General features: G+C 41.0%; 1 protein-coding gene across 3 annotated transcripts in view; it reads left to right on the top strand.

Moving 5' to 3' along the window:
• The window catches only part of KAT14 (lysine acetyltransferase 14), a 35,629-nt gene extending 15,720 nt beyond the window's left edge, over positions 1-19,909 (top strand). Inside the window, exons 5-10 of one of the 3 annotated variants that reach the window (XM_045529108.1) lie at positions 1,394-1,813; positions 1,950-2,518; positions 13,331-13,467; positions 14,418-14,593; positions 15,968-16,158; positions 19,157-19,909. In XM_045529108.1, the coding sequence (XP_045385064.1) occupies positions 1,394-1,813; positions 1,950-2,518; positions 13,331-13,467; positions 14,418-14,593; positions 15,968-16,158; positions 19,157-19,330 (1,667 nt within the window). In that variant the 3' untranslated portion in view covers positions 19,331-19,909. Of the gene's footprint in view, positions 1-1,393; positions 1,814-1,949; positions 2,519-13,330; positions 13,468-14,417; positions 14,594-14,837; positions 14,885-15,967; positions 16,159-19,156 lie in introns of those variants that run through there. The other 2 variants (XM_045529109.1, XM_045529110.1) reach the window with 2 other exon arrangements.
• Positions 19,910-20,499: the final 590 nt, after the last annotated feature.

Here is a 20,499-nt window from a genome sequence, read left to right as displayed (position 1 = left end):
TTTTGTTTTTAAACTTTTTATGAGAATTTCAAACCATACAAAGGTGAAGAGAATAATACAATGAATTCCCATGTACCTTCCACCTCACTTCAACAGTTAACTCCTGACAGTCTCCTTTTATCTAAATCCCCAGTACTTTCCCCAGCCTTCCACCCATCCCTACCCATGGATTATTTAGAAGGAAATCCCAGGCATCAACATTTTTTCTTAAATATTTTTGTATGTATTTCTAAGAGATAAGGATGCTTTCCTTTTTGTAGCCTAAACCTAATATTACTTTCACATTTTAAAAAAATTAGCAGTAGCTCCTTACTATCACACACTAATCTGTTTTTTTAATCAGAAAAGTTTTAATGAACTTTTAAATTTTTAAAAATAAAATTTGAAAAATATAAGATAGTATTTAAGGCTATAAAGTCTGAAAGTTACCATTTCTGGCCCTCTGCCTGCAGTTTCGCTTCCCAGAGTAACCACTGTTGTCTTTTACGATACTTTTAGAAATGATCTCTGCATATTTAAGCATTTTATTTTTTTTAAAAAAGTGTACACAGACTCATACTTGTTCTCCATTTTCCCACCACTTACCAATATACCTTGGACATTTTTTCATAACTATACATGTAGATGTATTTTATTTTATTGCATTCAGTATATGGCTGTATGATAAATTATCAAACCATTCGGCTATTGATGGACATTTTGGTTGTTTCTACCTTTTATTGTTATTTTAAACAATGCTATAATTGTACAAATTTGTGTACATGTGAAAATTGTGATAAATTCCTGGAAGCAGAATTGCTGTATCAAAGGGCATATTCATTCAAAATTTTAATTAGTATTGCCAAATTATCCTCCAAGAAGCTGTTATAAAATTTATGTCATACTAAAAGAAATGAAAATGCTCATTTCCCCATACTCTTGCTGAGCATTACCAAACTTTTAATGTTTATCAATTCCAGTAGGTAAAAGATAGTATTTGTTTAAATTTATTATACATTATAACTTCTTATTCCTTAAGAGATATCTAAGTCATTTAGTTTAAGGCATTCATTGAACATTTCTCTGTAGTGAACATGATAACTAGGCTCACTATAATTAGCAAGTAAAGCTCAAGTTGAGTAGTTATTTTAGAATGTAGATACTGGTTGAGCATCCCAAATCCAAAAATTCAAAATCCAAAATGCTCTGAAATCTGAAACTTTTTGAGTGCCCACATGTGGCCCAAAGGAACGGAAATTTCACTGGAGCATTTTGGATTTCGGATTTCTGAGTTTGGGATGCTCAACTGGTAAGTATAACGCAGATATTCCAAAATCTGAAATCCAAAACATGCTTCCCTGGTCCCAAGCATTTTGGAGAAGGGATTATTCAACCTGTATTTATTCTCTTTTAGCAGCCTCAAAACCAACTCTAGATCCAATCATTACTGTTGAGGGACTTAGAAAACGGGCAAGTCGGAATCCTGTGGAATCTGCCATGGAATTAAAAGAGAAAAGATCTCGAACTCAGGAAGCTAAAGACATTAGAAGAGCCCAGAAGGAAGCAGCTGGCTTTCTTGACAGGAGCACGTCTTCTACCCCTGTAAAATTTATAAGCCGTGGCCGCCGGCCAGATGTGATTCTTGAAAAAGGAGAAGTGATTGACTTTTCATCATTGAGCTCCTCTGACCGAACCCCACTGACAAGCCCATCTCCTTCTCCATCTCTGGATTTCTCTGCCCCCGGGACGCCGGCCTCTCATTCTGCCACGCCTAGCTTGCTTTCAGAAGCAGATCTGATTCCAGATGTGATGCCCCCACAAGCTTTGTTTCATGGTAAGGCTTCCCTTGCCTTGGTCTTTTATTTTGGGTATGGGCCATGATGTAAATGTATAAGTTTTCACCCGTGGGCTGTGTGCTCTGCATTTCTTCTTTCCTGTGTCTTGATGACACTGTTTTATGCTCTGCACAGATGATGACGAGATGGAAGGCGATGGAGTCATAGACCCAGGGATGGAGTATGTCCCACCCCCGGCTGGGGCAGCAGCTTCTGGGTCAGTGGTTGGGGGCAGAAAGAAGGTCAGAGGACCTGAACAGATAAAGCAGGAGGTAGAGAGTGAGGAGGAAAAGCCCGACAGGATGGACATGGACAGCGAAGACACAGATTCAAACACATCTCTGCAAACAAGGGCTCGAGAAAAGAGGAAGCCTCAACTAGAGAAGGACACGAAACCTAAAGGGCCCAAGTATACTCCCGTGAGCATCTATGAGGAAAAGCTGCTCCTCAAGAGGCTGGAAGCTTGTCCCAGTGCTGTTGCCATGACACCAGAAGCTCGGAGACTAAAGCGGAAACTGATTGTCAGACAAGCGAAAAGGGATAGGGGATTACCACTTTTTGACTTGGATCAAGTTGTTAATGCTGCTCTTCTGTTAGTTGATGGGATTTATGGAGCCAAAGAAGGAGGAGTTTCTAGGCTTCCAGCTGGACAAGCCACGTACCGAACTACCTGCCAGGACTTCAGAATCCTTGACCGATACCAGGTGAATGTCTACATGCTCTAAATCTGCTGGGGGCAGAAGTGGTGGAGGTAGGGCAGGCAGCACCAGGCAGTAGACACGTTTATGCTGTGACTTAAAATTTTGAGTAATTTGGGGAGAGAGAAGAAAAGAGCAAGGAAGAAAAATACAAAAATTACTGGGCTTTATTTTTTGAATTTGTTCAGTATAAATATTCCTTAATACATCTGGGCTTTTCTTTTCCCTTGGGCATTCAAGATATAACCTAGAAGTTTTCTTTATAGCTCTCAGTCTCTGTGGATAGCTGTACATGGTGTGTGTCGTAGCTTTAATTGGCAGATTAGTTGAGGACATACAATGTACTGGATGCTGTGCTGAGCAGGATCTGAAGGTATATAAACATCTAGGTATTCAGGGGACAACATAAAGAAATAGCAGCCAGAGGATCGGTGTGGTATCAGTGGAACCCAAGTTTTCTGAATGCTCCTGGGAACAATTAATTCCACTCAGAACTGCTGGCATATACCCTCCCACTGGGGGAACAACAGGTCTCCAGCTTTGCTAGTGGTTAATACTAACCTGCCTTTAAGTTTTGCTAATCAGATGGCTATAAGTGAAATCTTGTTTTTTATTTACAATACTTTGATTACAGGTGAGGTTAAACATTTTTTAGGTTTCTTGGTTGTTTATCTTTCTGTGAATTGCCTATTTGGAGTCCTTGCAGATTTTTATTTCTTTTCTGGACGCTAGTAGGATCTTCTTTATTGCCAGTGTTCTGATATTACTCAGTGATATACCATATGTGGGGCTTCTTTCTTTCCTTTTGCTGGGCATGTGGTGTGTGGGCCCTTTCAATTTGAAACTCTCCTTCCTGAGTTCTGAAAAGTGTTAATTTCCTGTCTTCTATTTTCTCTGTTCTCTCATTTTAGAACTCCCTTGTTTGGATATTGGGCCCTGTAGACCAAGGGTTGGCAAACTTTTTCTGTAAAGGGCCAGATAGTAAATATTTTAGGCTTTGCAGGCCACATACTCAGTTGGAACTACTCAACTCTGCTGTTGTGATGGGAAAGCAGCCATAGCGAATGGGTGTGGCTGTGTTCCAGTAAAACTTTATCTACTAAGATGGCAATGGGCTGGATTTGGCCTGTGGGCTATAGTTTGCCAAGCTCCCTACTCTAGATGGATCCTATTCATTTTCTTTTTTCCTCCTATTTCCTGTCTCTCCTGGGAAGTACAGTATTAACCTTCCTGCATTCTAGGAGCCTCCCCTCTGGGGAGGGGCCAGGAGCCTACAGTTAAGTAAGTAAACTTCTACTGAATCTGCCTGTCTTCAGTACTCCCACCCTTGGCTATCTGTGTGCAGAATCTCCCTCTTGATCCTCTCCAGAAAGTCCAGTCTTCTGCCCATGAGGGGAAAGATCATTTACTGCATGGGGACAGTGTAATTGGTGTAGTGGTATAATTGGAGGCTTTAACCTCTTAAAGAGCCTCTTAATCCATAGTCCTACTGCCCACTCTCAGCTTCCATAGTACCTGCTGCCTCTGATTGCTGTGCTTTCCTTAGGCTGTGTTTTGTAAATCATTTTGCTCCTTCACCACCAGCTTAGGTTTCAGCTGTCTTTGGTCTGTTAAGTAATTTGTGTCTGGTGTGGTGGCTCACGCCTGTAATCCTAGCACTGTGGAAGGTAGAAGTGAGAGGATTGCTTGAGGCCAGGAGTTCAAGACCAGCGTGAGGAAGAGTGAGACCCGTCTCTACCAAAAATAGAAAAAAAAAAAAATTAGCCAGTCAACTAAAAATAGAAACAAAAAATTAGCTGGGCATGGTGACTCACGCCTGTAGTCCCAGCTACTTAGGAGGCTGAGGCAGGAAGATCACTTGAGCCCAGGAGTTTGAGGTTGCTGTGAGCTAGGCTGACGCCATGGCACTCACTATCAAAAAAAAAAAAAAAAAAAAAAAGAAGAGGAGAAGACATGCAGAGATGGACACACAGGGGAAAAGGCCCTGTGAAGACAGAGGCAGAGATTAGTGTTCATCTACAAGCCCAGGGAAAGGCATGGAGCAGATTCTCCATTGGTGCATACAGAGAGAGAGCACAGCCCTGCCCACTGTGAGAAAGCCCAGTGATTTCTGACTTTTGGCCTCTAGAATTATGAGATAATAAATATCCATTCTTTTAAGCCACCCAGTTTGTTGTACTTTGTTCTTGTAGCACTAGGAAACTAACACAGTCACATCCTGGCTTCAGATTTCATAATCCTCTCCTGGGGAAGGCCGTGGCCAAGGTCATTAGGGAGTCCTAGGAAACATAAGGCTCTGAGCATCAGAGCTGTAGTGTACACCAGAAATGTGGCAGAAATCTGGGCAGAAGGAGATCCTCTGTATTTCCTGCCTGAGCCGACGTGGCTTCCTTCCAGCTTGCAGGAGGTTAAAGCAGATATTTGTGGAGTGAGTGTCCTCAGCTGATCCAGGGAGTGGGCATAGAGGTTCACCAGTGCATGGTTAAGGCAAGCTGAGCACAGATGAGGTTTTGGGCCATGGCTCCTTGGGTTTAGAAGTGGTTGGTGGCAGCAGGGACTTGGTGATGATAGCCTCAGTAGATGTGCCCATTGGCTCACACTTGCCCAGTCTGGACTAGGCACCCTTTGTATGTGAAACTCAGCAGTGGCCCTGGGAACTCCTCTCGCTAGAGATTCATGTGCCTTCCTCTAAATTTGATCTCCTGTTTTCTGTGGCCCATCTATACCTTTTTGTAGGTTTACTCCCTTGTTTTTGTGGAGCACTTTCTTAATGGCTTCCTGAGGAAAGCTACACGGGAAGTAAAACTTGAGACCTACATCCTGAAAAGACCCTGACTTAAAGCCAAAATCCCAAGCCAGCATCAGGTAAAGTTGGGAGCCAACTTAACAGCAACCCTGGAAGCAAGTAGCCAGCGGAGCAGTGCTTTCAAATTCTGAGGGGAAATTAGGTTAAACCTAGAATTCTATACCCAGCCATATTATCTAGGTGAGTCCTCTGTGGAGAACCCCTGACATTTCCTTTAGGTCTTTCCTTTTGGGGTAGTCAGTCCCCAGGGAAGAGTCTGCCAGTCTCACAACCCTAGTTGCCAAGTAGGGGAAGAGAGACCTTAGCATTCAGCCTGTAAGGTGCTCACCCCTCAGCTCATGTGAGCTGCCCTACCAGAGCCCCTGTTGTACTTTCTCTAGAGAAGGACCTCCAGACTTCTAGAGGGCAGCCACCCAGCAGCAGGGAGTTGAGAGATATGGGCATTTTGAAATTTCTAGATCTTTAGCTTGTGTGTGCTTTTCACACAGCTTTTTCCTGCTCCTTATTTTACTGCCCCATTTATTCCCAGTTCCAGCGGAATCTGGTGGTGCTGCCACCTGGGTTTTGGCAGGATTCTGCAATATAGATTGGGCTAGTTCTCACCTCACCCAAAGCCAGTTTTGGATTTTGGCATTAAATCAGTTACTGTTTGTCCATCTGCTTAGCAGTTACTGTTGTTTCTAATTAAGTCATTTTCTGTAGTTTTAGTAGGATTTTGGGAAGTAGTAAAGATGCTTGTGTTTAACCCCATCTTAACCTGGAATTTTAGCATAAATTTCAATGTACTTACACAGGGGTGCAGCTGTAAATACATTTATTCAATCCATACTCTTTCTTGTTTTCTGAAAAATGTATTTGTACTAATAAATTGCCCTATAATTACTACTTTAGCTATGACTCATGACTTTTGAAATGATGTTGATTTTATTACCAATCAGTACTTAGCACTTTGTAATTTTTCTCATTATTCCCCCTTTAACCTAAAAATAATGTAGTTCTGATTTTTAGTTTTCAGATATATGAGACTTTTAAGCTGTCTTCTGGTAATTAATTTAATTTCTAATCAGATTGTATCATGCTTAGAGAAAATAGTCCATGCGATGTTGATTCCTTACCATAAAGAAAATATACATTCTGTTTTTATTTTTTTATAGATCCTAAGTTAAGACAGTTATTTGTCTGTATTTTTAAAATTTAATGTCTATAATTTAGTTTAATGTCTATAATTTTTTATTATCATGTAGTCATCCCCCCAAACAAAAAATAACCTTTGCATTCTCTCATCTGTCTTCTCTTTTGTGTTGCTTAAGTGACAGAGACTTTACTGAATTAACTGTTCACACTTACTTCTCATTGTTTCTTCCTAGATCAGTTTCTTGCTGGACTACTTTTACAATTCTGTAAAATATGGCCTTTTTGAGGTTAATTTTGAAAACCTCTATGCCTAAGAATATCTTCATTTCATTCTTGCATTTAAATGATAACGTAGCTGTATAGAAAATTGTGATTTTTGTTGTTCCTTTGACATTGTGAAATTATAATTTCATTATCATCGGACATATAATATTGATCCCAAGAGCCCTAGTATCAATCTGATTCTTATTTCTTTGTGGGTGGCCTTCTTGTTTTATTCTTCCATCTCTGGGAAGCTTTCAAAATTTTCTCTTTTTTTTTATCTTTAATTAGTACATTTTAAGTGTTTTTTGCTTAACAACTCTGCTCTTTTAGTCAGAAGTATCTTTCTTATATGCTTGTTGGCATTTATCCTGCTTGGTGTTCTCTAAGCTTCCTGGATGTGTGGTTTGGTGTCTGACATTAATCTGGGAATATTCTCAGTCAGTGCTTCAAATATTTTTTCCTCTCTTCTTTCTGGCATTGCTATTATGTGTACGTTATACCTTTTGTAGTTGTCCCACAGTTTTTGGGTAGTCTGTTTCATCTTTTTTTTCTTTTTTTCCCTCCTCTCTTTTTCAGTTTTGGAAGTTTTTATTGATATATCCTCAAGCTCAGAGTTTCTTTTCCTCAGTTGTGTCTTGTCTACTCATGAGCCCATTATCAAAGGCAATCTTTATTTCTGTTACAGTGTTTTTGATCTCTAGCATTTCTTCTTTATTCTTTCCTAGATTTTTCATCTCTTCGTTTAAAATTGCCCATCTGCTCTTGCATGCTGGCTACTCTGTCCATTAGCGCCCCTAACATGCTAATCATAATTATAGGCATACCTTGTTTTATTGTGCTTTATTGCATTTCACAGACATTGCATGTTTTACAAATTGGAGGTTTGTGGCAATGTTGCATCAAGTAAGTCTAATTGGCGCCATTTTTCCAACACATGTACTCACTTTGTGTCTCTGTGTGGTATTTTGGTAATTCTCACTGTATTTCAGCGTTTTTCATTATTATTATATGTATTATGGTGACCTGTCATCAGTGATCTTAGATGTTACTATTGTAATTGTTTTGGGGTGCCATGAACCATGCCCATATAAGACAGGGAGGAGACTTAATCAATGTACGTGTTCTGACTGCTCTACCAACCAGCTGTTCCCCTGTCTCTCTCCCTCTTCTTGGGCCTCTCTATTCCCCGAGACACAATGGTATTAAAATTGGGTCACTTAGTAACCTTGAAATGGCTACTAACTGTTCAAGTAAAAGGAAGAGTTGCATGTCTCTCACTTTAAATCAAAAGCTAGAAATGATTAAGTTTAGTGAGAAGGGCATGTCAAAAGCTGAGATGGAGCAAAAGATAGGCCTCTTGCACCAGTTAGCCAAGTTGCGAATGCAAAGGAAAAGTTCTTGAAGGAGGTTAAAAGTGCTACTGCAGTGAACATACGAATAAGAAAGCAAAACAGCCTTATTGCTGATATGGAGGAAACTTGAGTGATCTGGATAGAAGATCAAACTAGCCATAACATTCCCTTAAGCAAACCTAATCCTGAGCAAGACCCTAACTCTATTCAGTTCTCTGAAGACTGAGAGAGAGGAGGAAGCTGCAGAAGAAAAATTGAGTGCTAGTCGAGGTTGGTTTGTGAGGTTTAAGAAAGGAAGCTGTTTCCATAACATAAAAGTGCGAGGTGAAGCAGCAAGTGCTGATGTTGAAGCTGTAGCAAGCTGTCCAGAAGATCTAGCTAAGATCATTGGTAAAGGTGGCTACACTAACAACAGGTGTTCAGCGTAGACAAAACAGCCTTCTATTGGAAGATGCCATCTAGGACTTTCATAGCAAGAGAGAAGTCAATATGTGGCTTCAAAGGACAGGGTGACTCTCTTGTTACAGACTAATGCAGCTGGTGACTTTCAGTTGAAGCTAATGCTCATTTACCAGGTGAAACAGGATGGCTAGAGGGGACAGAGTTGGGTATTTTCCTTCCTCCAGGTTGGCTAGGCTCTGATAAAAGCCCAGTAGTTAGACCTGGTAAGGTAAATCCACCTGAGGGCAGGCATTGTTAAGAACAGAATGCTATGTCATATTTCAAAATGATTCCTTTTCTCCTCCTCTTCCTCCTCCTACTGGAAGCACTTGGGGATTTTTCTTTAATATTCACTGTGAGAACCTGGTCTAACTCCTAGACGTAAAACTTATTGAAGTGTTGGGCTTCCCCTAAGACTGGACCCCCTGGAGTTTTTATCAGACTTGTCCACATTAAGCCTCCAGCAACTCTTCAATCACAGTGCAGGTTTCCCTACCCTGGTACAGGTTCCTACACAGGATTCTACTCCAGTGTGTTGGGACGCTCTGTATCTACCTGTTTGTCTTCAATTTTGGGGGCAGCGGATTTGTCTTACAGATCTAAGAGGACTTGTGGATTTTTCAGTTTAGCCTTTTTTTTACTAGTTAGGATGGAGTAATGATGTCTAAGCTCCTTATACACCAGGTTGGAAACCAGAATTGTGGTTTAATGTGCTTGCTTTAATCTGGGAAATTCCTCATTATTGTGTCTTTAAATATATTCTTCTTTTATTATTTCCCTTTTCTTCTGGACTCTTAATATGGATGTCAGTAACATTACTTCTCTTTATTTGCCTTTTTCAAGAAATCCTTGACCTGTCCCTAACATCACTAATTGAGTGCTTTATTTCTGTGTTCATGTGTTCAGTATCTGCTAATGAATGTGAGATGCTTCATAGCAACCCATTCCAGTCTCCTGGCTTCTCCATTACCTTGAGCCTAGTTCTTACTATCTTTTTCTTTTGTAACAGCTTTATTGAGATACAATTCATATACCTTACAATTCACCCATTTAAAATGTACCATTCAGTGGTTTCTAGTATATTCACAGAGTGGAACCATAATCAATTTTAGAACATTTTATAACCCCAGAAAGGTACCATGACCTCGTTAGCTCTTACTACTCAACCCTCTGCTCCTAGCCCCACCTCCACCCCCACCCCCATTAATCTCTTCCTGCCTCTGTAAATGTACCTATTCTGGACATTTCACATAAGTGGAATAACATAATATGTGACCTTTTGTGATCATCTTCTTTCACTTAGCATGATGTTTTCAAGATTCATCCATGTTGTAGCATATATTAGTATTAATACTTCATTCCTTTTTATGGCTTAATAGTCCATTGTATGGATAGACCATGTTTTGTTTATCCATTCATCAGTTGATGGACATTTGGATTGTTTCCACCTTTTGGCCATGAACATAATCTACTCTCAGCATTTATATATTATACAGATTTTTGTGTGGACATGTTTTTGTTTCTCTGGATGTAGATCTAGGAGGGGAATTGCTGGGTCAAATGGTAACTCTATGACTGGCTTTTTGAAGAACTGTTAAAGTGTCTTCCAAAGTGGCTGCACCATTCTACATTCCTACCAGCAATGTATGAAGATTCTGGTTTCTCCACACATGCTTTCCATGCTGTTATCTGTCTTGATGATAGCCATCCTAGTGGGTATAAAGTGGTATCTCGTAGTTTGGATTTGCACTTCCCCATGACTATTTATTATACTTTAAAAAAAATTCTTGTCTGTTCGGTATATTAATTCTGCCTTTTCCTGTACAGTTTGTTTAGTTTGTCATCCTTCTTTTGCTTTCTTGCACTCCTTATTTACGAGTCTCAATTTTTTCCCCCATGAGCTCATATCCCCTCTGTGTTTTCAGCTACCTTTGCTGGAAGTTTATACCTGAGGGGAAGAGCAAAAGCCTGATTCCTAGCTTGTGACCCTCTCAGCAAGTTTAGTAAAATGGGAGGCTCTGGGCGTATCCACTTCCGGTCTTTTTCCACAATCAGGCAACCTCGCCTTGCAGGGAACCCCCAGGACCTCTGGCCCAGTCGCTGCCTTTTACCTCCCTCTGCATTTGCTGCCTGGGGTTGTGTAATGCTCAGGGGCTGTCCAGAATAGGGTCTGCCCTCTCCCTCAGAAAGGCCCCAGCACTGCTGTGGCATCACCCTCCAGCTGCCGCTTGGCTGGCAGAGTTGATCGGCAGTGATCTGCCTCTCCCAGAGAAGCGTGTGGGAGAGGAGGTAGCATAACCAGGCAGCCCGCGGCTCTGTCTGTGGGGCAGACCCTTTCTCTGCTCTCTCCACTCAGCTACTTCACTGGAACCTGACGCCCTCTGACCTCTCTGGGCTTTCTCCCAGCCTTGTGTTCCGTCTTTCCTCTCAACATCTGGTATCTCCCAGGTTGGGTTTGGCACAGGACCCAGCAGCCCACCTAGCTCTCCATTTGTTTAACTAGAAGTTTGGAGAAACTCATTTAACATTTTCCACACTTATTTGACTTTGGAATGCTTTTTTTCCCACCACTTTGTCATTCACCAGATGTAAGTTGAGTACTTAGTATGTGCCAAGCACTATTCTAGTTGGAGATACTGCAGTGAATTAAGACAGAGAAGGTCCCCACCCTTATGGAGCAGGGAGATGATAATACCTAGCTCGCCAGGCAAACAGCATTACTCATGCAAGGTGAGTGCTGTAGAGGAGTGCAGTGAAGGGCAGGGGCACTGCTCTGTGCTGGGAGGTCAGGATGGCCTCTCTGTGGTGGTAGCTCCTGAACTAAGTCCTGATTCATAGGGAAGAGCCAGGCTGAAGGAGCGTCAGGGCTGAAGGCCCAGGTGTAGGCCCTAAGGCAGGAGTAAGTTTTGTGTATGTGGCTGGGACTAGGTGATGGCAGAGGAATGGGGTGGTGGGCATCGAGGCCACCGAATGACGGGCCAGGGCCTGCAGGATCCTGCAGGCTATGGGTGAAGAGTTTTGGGTTGTGTTCTGAACATTCACTGGAAAGCCATGTAGGAATTTTGATCAAGGAAAGTGAATTTGTGTTTCTGGAAGAATCTGGCTTCTGTGTGGAGACCATGTATGGGGTAAGAGTAGGAGCAGAGAGGCCAGCAGGAGGCAGTGAGGTGGCCAAGGTAGCCTGGGGTGGCTTAGACTAGGGTGAGACCAGAGAGATGGGAAGAAGTTGGGGATCTGGGGATCTGTATAATATCAGTGGAGGTCCTCAGGACTCACTTTGAGACATTAACCAGATAGAAAGAGCATTCTGTGCACTAGTAGTTCAGTGGCTGGTGTTTTAGTTATCTGTTGCTACATTACATACCACCCTAAAACTTAGTGGCTTACACCAATAACTGTTTAATGTTTCTTATGATTTTGTGGATTTTTTGTGCTCAGCTGGGTGGTTCTTCTACTCTGTGGGCTTGAGGTCACTTGTGTGCTGCATTCATCTGGGAACCTGGTTGGGATTAGAATGACCAGGAGAGCTTCTCTTCTTCTAGAGCCCGTCTCCATGTGACCTCTAGTCATGCCCTGGTCTAGCTGGGACAGCATGGCACCTGGACTCTAAGAGGGAGAATGTGGAAGCTGCCAGTTGTCTTAAGACCATGGAAGTCCCAGAATGTTGCTTCTGGCACTTTCTGATTGGTCAAAGCCATTCATAAGGCCCACCCAGATTCAAGGGGAGGGAAAATTGACTCTGCTTTCTGATATGAGGAGCTACTTATACTTACAGGGGTAGGAGGAATTATTAGTGGCCGTATTTGAAAAGTATATACTACAGCTTTGAATTTTACTTTGATATTGTAAGCCTTGGAAGAATTTCAAAATTAGCTTTTGAAAATTTTGGTGTCCAGCTTGGGAAAGTATGAGAACAAGTTGTGAAGGAAGGAATCTTGCTCTTCTTTCAACAAAGTTATTTTCTGGGTTAAGAGCAAACTGATTCTACAAAAACAACTCAGGTTTCTAAACTTCATCCAACCCTTGGCAAACCACTTTATAAATGTGCCTTTTCCTTTTAATCTTCCATCTGAGTTCTTTGCTATAAAACCCTAATTGCAGATGTTCTGTTACTACATGACTGAGGGCCCTAGAGCAGCACTCATTGAAGAACAGCACATCTTCAGTCCAGCTCTTGGTATTCAAAAGGAAATTCATGGAATCCACCAGTTCTGTTAGGATACCCTCCTAAGGAACAAATGCCACATCCTCATTGAACCTCTGGTGGGGTCTCTCTGCTGTTGAGATTTGTTTTAGGGGTGATAATTTACATCACTCCCAGTTTTGTCCAATTTATTCATTGGAAAAGAGCTGTATTTCAAAAAACCCGTATACAGGCACAGCAGTAATTGGCCCCTATGGCTCTTTGGATAACAGAGTGGCCAGATTATATGACCCGTATATGCCACGTATTTGATACTAGTGCTGGTTAATATTTAGTGAAGAGGTTAAAGGTATAATATGGACAAAATAAAGCCTAGAGAGGCTGTAAATCCAGTGTTCAGTCCTGCATTTTGCTCACTTAAATGAGTTAGCATTTTTAAATAACTTCAAAATTTTAAAAATTATTTTGATTTTTAGGCTATTACAATTGGGGTTAGTTTTTCATATTTAGTTTAATGCAGAGGTGCCTATAAACTTTGTATTGAAGCTTGAGCTTTCCAAACAAATAATGCAAAAAGACCTTTTGGCCGCATAAAAATATCATACTAATTATATACAGAAATTAACCAATCCTCTGAGTAATTTTATTTCTATATAACCAGTGTTGCTTTTACACAGACTGCCTTGCCGTCCAGGAAAGGATTTCGGCACCAGACCACCAAGTTTTTGTATCGTTTGGTGGGATCAGAAGATACGGCTGTGGACCAAAGTATTATCAGCCCTTACACTTCTCGGATCTTGAAACCTTATATCAGGTATATGAGGAAGAAGAGGTGTGATATAAACTGTGTCATGAGGGATAATGATTGCGGTTTCTGTACTTTGTTCTCCTGTTGGAGAGAATAAAGACCAAAAACTGAGAGCAGGCATTGGCAAGGACTGAGTTCTGTGCTCCATCTCCAGTTTCATCCTTTGCTTATTTCAACTGTACTTTTTTTCCAGAAAAGATGGTCCTTTGAAAGAAACTTAAAAAGCAAGAATACGTTAGATTTCTTTGTGATTATCATAATCATTGTTTTATTTTAAATATTAAAGTTGTATGTATTTAGGGTAGCCTGTGAAATGAAAAAATGGGAAAGATAGTCAAGTCTATATCTGGACTAGATGTTGGGACAGTTTCTAATAATGAGTTTCGTTGTCCAGGCAGTGAAATGGAAGCTGAGCTTGCTAGAGAGTCCCCTAGCAGTGTCTGGGGTTGGGTGGGCCCACTATTGCCTTCGTTGCACCACGGTTGCTCTGCAGCTCCGTAATGGCCCTGACCCTTCACGCTCGGCATTACGTTCCTAGACAGACACATGGAAAGGCAGTTTGCGAGCCTGCTCCAGGCTCACCTTGTCTCTGGTGTTCTTCAACTGCCCAGCAAAGTTGGATGTCTCCTCTTCTGTCCTCCAGTGACACTGGAGATGCATCGCTGTGACTTAGCACTCCTCAGGTTGAACCCGATGCTGTTTCTGTTTCCTCACTTTGTTCATGAAGGCACCTAGTGTAGTCCCTGGTGGGAACAAAGGGACTTGATGAATGTTAGTAAATTTTAGATTTCATACCAGGAAAATTTACAGCTATATTCAAGCTAGCTCCCATACAGAGCAGTGCCAATTAGTTTAAAATTTCAAGCAGATCAAAGAGTTTATGTTAGTCAAATAGCTAGGAATAATATTGGGTATTGTTCTTGACTTGAATTTGTTTATTTTCGGTGATACTGGAGGCGTGATTATGAAACAAAGCCACCCAAACTACAGCTCCTGTCACAGATTCGCTCCCACCTGCACAGGAGTGACCCTCACTGGACACCGGAGCCTGACGCGCCTCTCGATTACTGCTATGTCCGGCCAAATCACATCCCGACCATCAACTCTATGTGTCAGGAGTTTTTCTGGCCTGGTATGTTCCCTCTTTCAAACCAGGCAGATCATTTTTCTGTGTAGTTCATTCTTGTACTTTTTAAAATTAGTGTATGTCATGTGACTTAAGACCTTTACTCATATGATTTCAGTTAGTTTGTCTCTACTAACATAGAAATATGAAAATATAAATACCTCTTGCTTTCCTAAAATCAAGAAGAAGGCAGCAATTAAAGTAATAAACAGTGTTTTTGTTTCTCTTCCCTGTTTGTCTCTGCTTTCAGAATAAAAGATTCATCCTGTTTTGCTTCTGCATATATTTAGATACCAGGTAATGTCTATCAAAGATACACAGACTGGTAGCTTGGGCGTGTTTGGACACTTTTGTTTTTGGCTCACTAATTCTTGATGTTTTGTTTATTTAGCTGTTCCTTAGAGAATGTTAGTCTAGCCAAAAGGTGTTTTTAAAAAGTCAAATACTAATGGTGATGTTTTAGATATTTTGGTTAAATAAAATATATTGTTAAAAAAATAAAGTCAAATACCCCAATCACAGACTTTGAGAATAAGAGTAAACCCAATATGACTTGTCATTTTATCAGCCTTAACGAAATTGTCTCTGAAGAGCAAAGGCATTAATTAAAAGACACATTTTAATTGGTAAATATAAACATGTTCTTTATGGATCTGTTTTCCCACACTACTTTGAAGCCAAAAGGAAATAATACATGTCTTCCAGATATTAGATAAAAGATTTCATCAAGATTAGAGCTGTGGCGTCTTTATTGTCTGATAATCCTGTAACAGTGCATGTGGTGACAGAGTACTCGTTCTTTTAGGAGTGGCACTGGGCCCAGAGTGACATTCTGGGAGCATCTCTGCTTCCTGCCCTTACGTTAGATGCCTTCCATACATTACACATAGAACATTTTCTACTTTATTGTGAAAGGTAGCATTCCTGCGAAAGCTTATAAATTGTGTGTGTATGGGGTAAAGGACATGACAGGAGCACTCCCAGGAGGTCTTTACCCCAACTCTGTCAGGCCTAGGTATGTTGCAGAAACTGAGGTCCTGAGACATTTTGAAATGTGCCAAGTGACACATGTGGCAGAGGAGGCTGAGTTCAAAGCCAGGTGTGTCTAATTCTGAGCCTGTGCGCTACTGCCTACCCATCTTGCCTCTCTCCTTTTAACATTTGCACTTAGGAAAGACTATGTTAATTTCAGTATTTTCTAAAATTCATTTTTATTTTCATGATCTGAATGTGTGGTATCTATGGTAATACTTTGTCTCCAATTTTGGTTTTGGTTTTTTTTTTAGCATGCAGGTGTAGCTATAGGTACAGACTGAACAGCTTGGCGTTCATTGATTCCAGAAGGCACTCAGGTTGACTCTGGTTGTTTCTTTTCTTTAGGCATCGACCTGTCTGAATGCCTGCAGTACCCAGACTTCAGTGTTGTTGTCCTTTATAAAAAAGTCATCATTGCCTTTGGCTTCATGGTTCCTGATGTGAAATACAATGAAGCTTACATTTCTTTTCTGTTTGTCCATCCTGAATGGAGAAGAGCTGGGATTGCAACTTTTATGATCTATCATCTGATTCAGGTAAGTTGTGCTTATGATTTACCATCTTGCCTCTGGGTTCATCTGAAAGACTTGGAGGAGGAATAAAAGCTGAGCTAGTTCTTCCCAGCATGGCCCAAGGGAATGGGTTGCCTTGTGAAAGAAAGCCAGTCATCACCATTTATGAGATTATTAAAGCACACAGACAAATCTCTGACTCTCTAAAGTGTGATTATTGTTCAGACCCAAGTTTCAGAGAGACCAGTTTATAAACGTGTAATAAATAAAATGAGAAAACACAGAAGTAAGACCCTAAAGCACGTGTACTATCCATATTAGTAACTGCTGCTGCTTTTATTTTTATTTATTTATTTATTTATTTATGTATGTATTTTTTTGAGACAGAGTCTCGCTTTGTTGCCTGGGCTAGAGTGAGTTCTGTGGCGTCAGCCTAGCTCACAGCAACCTCAAACTCCTGGGCTTAAGTGATCCTACTGCCTCAGCCTCACGAGTAGCTGGGACTACAGGCATGTGCCACCATGCCCAGCTAATTTTTTCTGTTTATATTTTTAGTTGGCCAGATAATTTCTTTCTATTTTTTAGTAGGTCTTGAACTCCTTACCTCAAGCGATCTACCCACCTTGGCTTCCCAGAGTGCTAGGATTACAGGCGTGAGCCACCGTGCCCAGCCTCCTGCTGCTTTTAGAATCATCACCATCCAGCTCTGACAAGTGGGAGTAGAACTGTGATTTTACTTTTTTTAGGTATTTGTAAACATTTGTAAACATTTGTAAACTGTATCAATAAGTAGTATGGGCCATGCATGGTGACTCACGCTTGTAATCCTAGCACTCTGGGAGGCCAAGGCAGGAGGATCGCTTGAACTCAGGAATTCGAGACCAGCCTGAGCAAGAGCGAGACCCTGTCTCTACTAAAAAAAAAAAATAGAAAAATTAGCTGGGTGTGGTGGTGTGTGCCTGTAGTCTCAGCTATTCAGGAGGCTAAGGCAGGAGGATCACTTAAGCCCAGGAATTTGAGGTTACAGTGAGCTATAATGACGCCACTGCACCCTACCCAGGGTAACAGAGCAAGAGTCTACTCTGTCTCAAAAAAAAAAAAAAGTAGTACCTATTCTATTATTGCTGATTGTTTTTCATTTTTACTAGTACTGTATAAACTAAGCTGATAAGAACCTTCTAAGACTTGATTTTAATAATGAATTATAATTCATCTGTTGATATATTTGTATCACCTTGAAGAAAATATATCATATATTAATATTTATATACTAACATGAAAAAAAAGCAAAGATTTTTTTCCCCCAGAATTTTTCTGGCAACTATTCTCAAGAAGCCATTTAGTATGGAGGACTGTATATTATGTGGGTAAGATTCCTTTTAAAGAGAGGATAGAGATGGTAAATTGTTGTTTTTCTAATTTTTTAATGAAACTTGCTTAATAATTTCTAAATGTTGGCAGGAACCTTGAGAACCATCTTCCTAGAAATTTTTTGTTTTTTCTCCTCAGGCTGTGACTATGTGAATCACTCACTGGGTAATTAGTATGTGCTACCTTGTGTTGTTGTTTGCTCCTGAGACTATCTTGGTCATTTCTACCACATGCCCCTTTCTCTGCCCCACTCCATCCACAGAATTGATCTCTACTCTGTATTCATCTTTCTATCCTAGCAGAGTGCTTATAGAATTTTCTGCCTTATCTGTTACCAGTAAGGGCCTAGGATAGGGCAGGGACGGTACTTTAATATGTGTGTGTCATTGGTGCCCAATACAAGGCCTTGCGCAGAGTCAGTCCTTACTGAAGGTTTGCTGGGTGGTTGGAGGAGTCATTCATCTTTGTATGTGGGCACCTTGCCCCCAGCCAGCCCATACACGGCAGGGCCTAAACACAGGAGCTGCTCAATCAGTGGTACTTGGTGTTGGCCATGGTTAGACCATGTATATTTGCCATCTAAAGTATACTAACATCACCCCACAAAGTTTGCTTTAAAAACTCACCACATGCTCTTATCTGTTCTTCAACTTCTGACCTCAAGCAATTCTCCCGCCTTGGCCTTCTAGAGTGCTAGGATTACAGGCGTGAGCCACCTCACCCAGACTGTCGATGTACTACTAGTGGTCTTTTGTCCTGAAAATGTCTTTGGATACGCAGTGTGAGTTAAGCAGAGAAAAGAAGGTAGCTGTCAGATGGCCCTTGACAGAGGAGTTCTTAAACAGAGGCCTAGGGGAACCATGGATTATAAATCCCAAGGACTTTATCAACTTCAGTATTTCAGTGCCTTCCTCATTAAAAAATAAGTCCTTAATTTATATGACTTTTGGAATTCCTTATTCTATGTGGCTAATTAAAAGCATCTAAGAACTTGCCCTGTGTTGACAGAACGATTATTACTCTTTTCCCTTAAGATTAGGCCAATGCTGAATATAGAATCTCAGTTCTAAGAAGCTAATTCTGTCAGTTTTAGAGGAATGGAGGGTTGACTTTGGAACTCAGAAGGTCTATATAAGGTCCTCAGGTTTGATAATTAAATTTGTAACATTTTATATTTGTGCATATAGCTTAGCATCTTTTCTAGCTGGTCTAGGAAGGGAATTTTTACAAGTTTGGAGAGGTTATAAGATAACATCTAGTTTAAAAAAACAAAACTAACTTTGTTCCCTGCTTCTTCAAAGTTGTCATAGTGTTGAGTATTGATGTGTTTGACATATTTAAATGTAATTGAATTATAAATAAAATAATAAAATTGACAATAAAATATATCTCCCTTGGCCCTTTGCTTTAAAAAAAGAAAACCAAAAACGTCCAGAATGCTATCAGTTTCCTTAATCTTGTGAAAGTTTTGATCAGCAGCAAAACGTCATTCATTTTCCAGCTGTTGCTAGGTGTTGTAGTGTCTCAGCCTCAGCTTCTGATTTCTCTGATTTCCATAACTACCTACCCACACTTAAAAGAGTTTCTTCACCTACTCATTTTCCCTCAGGCCATTCCATTTTCATCTTGTGTTTTTCCACTGTTTTGGCAGACCTGCATGGGCAAGGATGTAACCCTTCACGTCTCAGCAAGCAACCCCGCCATGCTGCTATACCAGAAGTTTGGATTCAAGACTGAAGAATATGTTTTAGATTTTTACGATAAATATTACCCGTTGGAGAGTACAGAGTGTAAACATGCATTCTTTCTGAGGCTCAGGCGCTGATGTGAATATAGCCCTTAACAGAGAAACACATATGCTATTAGAGAATGGTTTTCACAGATACCTAAAGGCAGTGATTCATTTCACGATGGGTTCTAATGTTCTCTGGATTAGACAGTCCTTCACACCTCTCAACTGAGGTAAGAAAAGTGGTGGGCGGTGAAATGAGCAGAGAGCAGCGCTTCCACTCTTCAGGCCTTTCTGGGGAGGCCTTCAGCCAACATCCTGGACTCTGCACTTAACTCAGACTGAATGATGCTGCTCTCCCCTTCCACCTGGCAGTCTGCAAGAGTGAAAGAGCATCTCAGTTGATATGCTTGGTGAGAGAGAATCTGTCTGTCCTAACTTAAAGGATGAGAAAGTGTGATAGCTACTGAAAGATTCATGCAGTCCCAAGAGGCGCCATCCTATCCTGGGATGATGAAAGATTATGAGATGATTTCATGCAGGCATTCCAGCCCTGTTCCCAGCCATTCATAGGTTGTCATTCAGTCCAGAAGGACTTCTATGGCACTGAAGTTTTGTTGTCTCTTTTGCTGACTTTGGTCATCGTCAGAAAAAATAAATGTTTGTGTCAACACATTGTTTTCCTTATTCTGTTAGCATCTCCCACAGGACTTAGGCCTGGGAACGGAGGATCCCATTCTCCCATGGCCCGTGAAGTTGGTTCGGGGTTGGTGCGGTTGAGCAGCCTGCCATTCAGCCTTCATTGGCCCTTCTCACGCCCAGGACAGTCGCACCTCAGAGTGGAGGGTTGGGTGGTGTGAGTAGAACCTACAGTGGATATACCTTGTATCGTCTGTAGGGCCGGGCTGTTTGGTGTGCTTGCAGGTGTTGGAGATAGACTGTCAATCAGGTTGTTTTGGATCCAGCAAGAACATTTCCAGAAGTTTCAGATGTTGTCAAATAAAAAGCTTTCCTTGTAACAACCCATGGCCAGAGCTTCCATATGGTCAGTTTCCTTTCAAACCCTCTTCAATTAAGATCAGTGGTTCTTAACTTTTTAGGATATGGATTGCTTTGAAAATCCAAAGAAAGCTGAATACTCTCTAGAAAACTCTCATGCATATTTAAAATTTTGCATCAAGAGGCTGTTCTTGCAACCAGCTTCAATTCTTTTGTTCAAGGGGGAATGTGTTAAGCTCCCACATTAAGACAATCTGGAAATTGTT

Source organism: Lemur catta, chromosome 17, assembly GCF_020740605.2.
Source record: "Lemur catta isolate mLemCat1 chromosome 17, mLemCat1.pri, whole genome shotgun sequence".
NCBI lineage: Eukaryota > Metazoa > Chordata > Mammalia > Primates > Lemuridae > Lemur > Lemur catta.
The sequence above is the reverse complement of the archived record's forward strand: the minus strand, read 5'-3'. Positions and strand labels throughout refer to the sequence as shown.